The sequence below is a fragment of the Uranotaenia lowii genome, chromosome 1, assembly GCF_029784155.1.
Source record: "Uranotaenia lowii strain MFRU-FL chromosome 1, ASM2978415v1, whole genome shotgun sequence".
Classification (NCBI taxonomy): Eukaryota; Metazoa; Arthropoda; class Insecta; order Diptera; family Culicidae; genus Uranotaenia; species Uranotaenia lowii.
Window position 1 is genome coordinate 184,118,542 of NC_073691.1, and position 3,627 is coordinate 184,122,168.

At 42.9% G+C, this 3,627-nt stretch overlaps 1 protein-coding gene across 1 annotated transcript; it reads right to left on the reverse strand.

Moving 5' to 3' along the window:
* Positions 1–734: 734 nt before the first annotated feature.
* On the reverse strand, positions 735–1,397 carry LOC129738210 (uncharacterized). The gene is made up of 3 exons (XM_055729401.1): positions 1,387–1,397; positions 1,098–1,306; positions 735–1,030 (listed from the first exon to the last, which is right to left on the reverse strand). The coding sequence occupies exons 1-3, from the start codon at positions 1,395–1,397 to the stop codon at positions 735–737; spliced, it is 516 nt and encodes a 171-aa protein (XP_055585376.1).
* Positions 1,398–3,627: the final 2,230 nt, after the last annotated feature.

Below are 3,627 nucleotides of genomic sequence, written 5' to 3' on the forward strand. Positions count from 1 at the left end.
CCATTCTGGCAGCTGCTGCTGAATATAGACCATCTCTTTGAGCTCTCCGTTCAGATATGCAGTCTTCGCCAACAAAGCTTTCTGGCTGGCAAGCGTCAACGAGGTTTTGACTGTGACTTGACGAACCACTGGTACCGTACCGTACTCTTGAGTAAATCTTTGGGCGACCAAACGGGCTTTATACCCAATCACCTCACCTTTCTCGTCCAGCTTGCATTTGGAACTCCATTTGTTACCGACTGGTTTAAGATCGACCAGCATTGGGACCAACTCCTACGTTCCAATTTCTGTAAACGACTGCGTTCGGATTCGAATTCTTTACTTTAATTTTACTTTACTTTAATTCTGGAACGAACGGGTCACCATGAACCACCCTAAGAGACGAAATGACCCAGTAGCAACATGGCGATGCTGCGTGCATTAACGACTGAGATCCGCGCCAAAATCATCGGCTTTTCCTCGGCCACGAAGAGGATTTTCCAAAGGGTCGAGCCCAACCAACCACCATCGGAGACGGTAACATAGTCAGAGGCCCGAACGGCCAAGTCAGAGGCCAGAGTCAGAGGTCCAAAAGGGATCATTGTGTCAGTCGTACAGTAATTGTAATTTAAGTCTAAGTTGTTGAGAATACAGTCCACTTTTTGTAATGTTTTTGAAAGAATGTGTGCGGTTATTTATCGAAGGAAGAAAGGTCTGATGCTATCGATTCTGCCATCAGGGGCGATCCTGAACAACTATTGATGGCTTCCTTGCACCACCTTAGTCTGGTACAAATCTTCCTCTCGAAACCGGTAGTTTTGGGAACAAAGAACAGGGATTTTACATTTGGTACTACGGGTTGAACGTCTCAGCGGTGTTCGTTCGGCATCATTCTCGATTTCATACGTGGTGTCGTAAGCTCTGGTGTCGGATTCTCGATCTTTATCGTAGGAAAATGCATCATCTTCGCACAAAACATTCTCGTTCACGTGTTCAGGCTCTTCGTTGACAAGAACTAAAATCGACTCGTACTCCACCGTTTTCCTCTCAGCTTAATAGGTCATTTTCTTCCGTCTCGGTTAATCGGACGTCACGGTTAATCACAACTTGATCAGTACTTGGATCGACAAACATCAACGCCTTGTGTACACTTGAGTAGCCGACGAGTGTGACCTTGACGGCTTTCGGATACAGCTGCTTCCGCTGCGTCGATGGGACTTTCATGTAAGCAGTGTAACCAAAAAGATGTAGGTCTGCATTGCTCGACACCTTCACTAACCATAACTCGAACGGCGTCTTCTCCAGGATTCTTGATGGTAAAATTTTGCTGCGGATACGTAGCGGTATTGATAGCTTCTGCCTAGAATCGGTAACTCATCGTGATCAAACAGGCTTCAGTTTTCTTACAGCAACTCCATTTTGCTACCGGTTGTTGCATAAACAGTGCACTGAGGGAAAATTCCTTCGGCTCGTTAAACCTTTCCAAACGGTTTAGCCTTATATTTGCCACCCTGGTTGGAGCAAATTATCACTGGATTACGGCCAAATCGGGTTCGTAGTTTTGCAACGTACTCTTGAACCTTCTCGTTCACCTCGGACTTTTACTTTGAGAAATAGACTTCAGTGTAATGACTGGAGTCGTCAATCATCGTAAAAAAGTATCTTGATCCGACTATCGAAGTTGTATTCATTAGACCACATATATCGGTGTACATGAGGTCCTAAGGCTCCGACGATCACGATTATGCGCTTTCGCTTGTCCATAGCGATTCCAAATCGGGAACGTAAAACACATCGGACAGGACCATTTCTTGTATAGCTCCTGCTTCGTCGTATGCAAACAGGGGAACGGTTCCGATACCCTTCACGAATGGTCCGCTCCCATCGGCCAAGGTAATAGTCCCTCTTCTCGGGCGCTCTCCCTGGGCAGTTGTTTTGGGGTAATTCCGCTTGAAATGGACCGGCTTTCGACAGGAGTTACAGACTGCCTTCTTTCCGGTTTCGTTTCGGCCCTGGGACGTACCTTCTCTAACCGCTTTTGAGCCTCGTCGAGTAATTTTCGTTTGACTAAATCCATCGTCAGCTCAACGTCATATATGTATGCTTTCAAGTGCGGATATGAGCGCGTAGTAGGAGTCGGGCATGCTTTGCATCAACATGGTAACCTTCATTTGCTCGCCCATGGCTCGACCGGCATTTTCCAAACATTGAAACAACTCGTCCATGTGGAAAACAAAAGTTTCCATGTTATCATCCTCATTGAATTTGAAACGGCAGATCTTCTTCAGAATTGAAACTTTCGGGATAAAGGGGTATTGGCTATCGTCCACCAAAAGCGCCATGGTGACCCGCTCCGGTGCAACACCAAACACAAACTTCCAGAGGTTTTCTCGAATGAGGAGCATTTCGGTCTTGAACCTCCAGGATTAGTATCCTCCGCTCCTCAGCTTTTCAATGCTGAACCGACTTCCGTTGAACATCAACAATCATCCAGAATATTCAACTACTGGCAGGGAACTTGAACAGTCGTACGTTGGCCCATAACCCATTGGACTAGGACGTAGAGCAAAGAGAAACAACTTGGTTGGATGATGGACAAAGTCAGACTTAATTTCATTTTCTCTCAAACTAATTATTAAATTCATTAATTTATTCTAGAATTGATGATATTGGATTTTAGTACATATTACCATATTTTCCTGTTCTCCCTGAAGAAATAAAATATCGATGTCTTGGAACAAGGTGTTAACGAATAATTTCCTTCAACTTAATATACGAAGCCATCGAACAATTTGATATTCAAAACTAGATAAAACATGTTAAAATATTGTTCCCTTTTTTCCGTTGGTTTTTGTGATTTAAATTACCAAAATTATCGACGATTTTCAGAATTTTTTTCATTTGAGAATGGTTAAAATTCACTTGTTAGCGGTACAAGCGCATGGTATGTGTCTACATACGAACCTTTGAGCAGAACCAAACAAAAAAAAAAGTCGACGGAGAGCAAGAATAGAATCTTTCATTCATCAGTTATCAGCGTGCTGTTTTAACAAATGCTTAAACTTGAGCCATGTCCTCATGTCAAAGACCGTAACTTCACATCTCATTAAACAAGAAATTTATTTGCTGTTTAATAGGGGATGTATTTTTTGCATTGATAAACAATCAATTCAACTGACATCACTGCCGACGCCTAGCGGGATACTGCATGACTACTTTTCGAGCAGCACTTTGCTGGGAACTAGCAGTGATGTCAGTAGCTTTGATTGTATTTCAATGCAAATAAGATATGAAGTTACGGTCTTCAACAAAGTTGTTTAGCGGGATTTTTTTTTCATTGACACAAAATCCATTCACAGGCTCGATTCCAAGTTCAAGCGAAGGCCTTTGGATCCTCTTATCCAAGTGTCGTTTTTTTAAGCCTTCCATGTCTGAGCTGTGGGCTTCGAAGTCAGAGGCTCACATTTCGAAGTTATGCTCCCAATTCAGATCTTGCCTGGAGAGAGATTTTGAGAACGAAAGTGGGCACAACGAGTTGCCTGAATGAATTAAAAAAAGTTTTTAAATAAAGTTAACATCAAGAACAGTGTATTTTGAACCTTGATGACAGATTTTCGTATTTTTTATGGGTTATACTGTAAGGTTGTT

What these genes read in the sequence shown, in the direction of transcription:
- LOC129738210 (XM_055729401.1), bottom strand. An exon ending in GTTGATGTTTGTCGATCCAA is followed by an intron (nt 1,031 to 1,097) that starts GTACTGATCAAG and finishes TGACCTATTAAG; the next exon opens with CTGAGAGGAAAACGGTGGAG.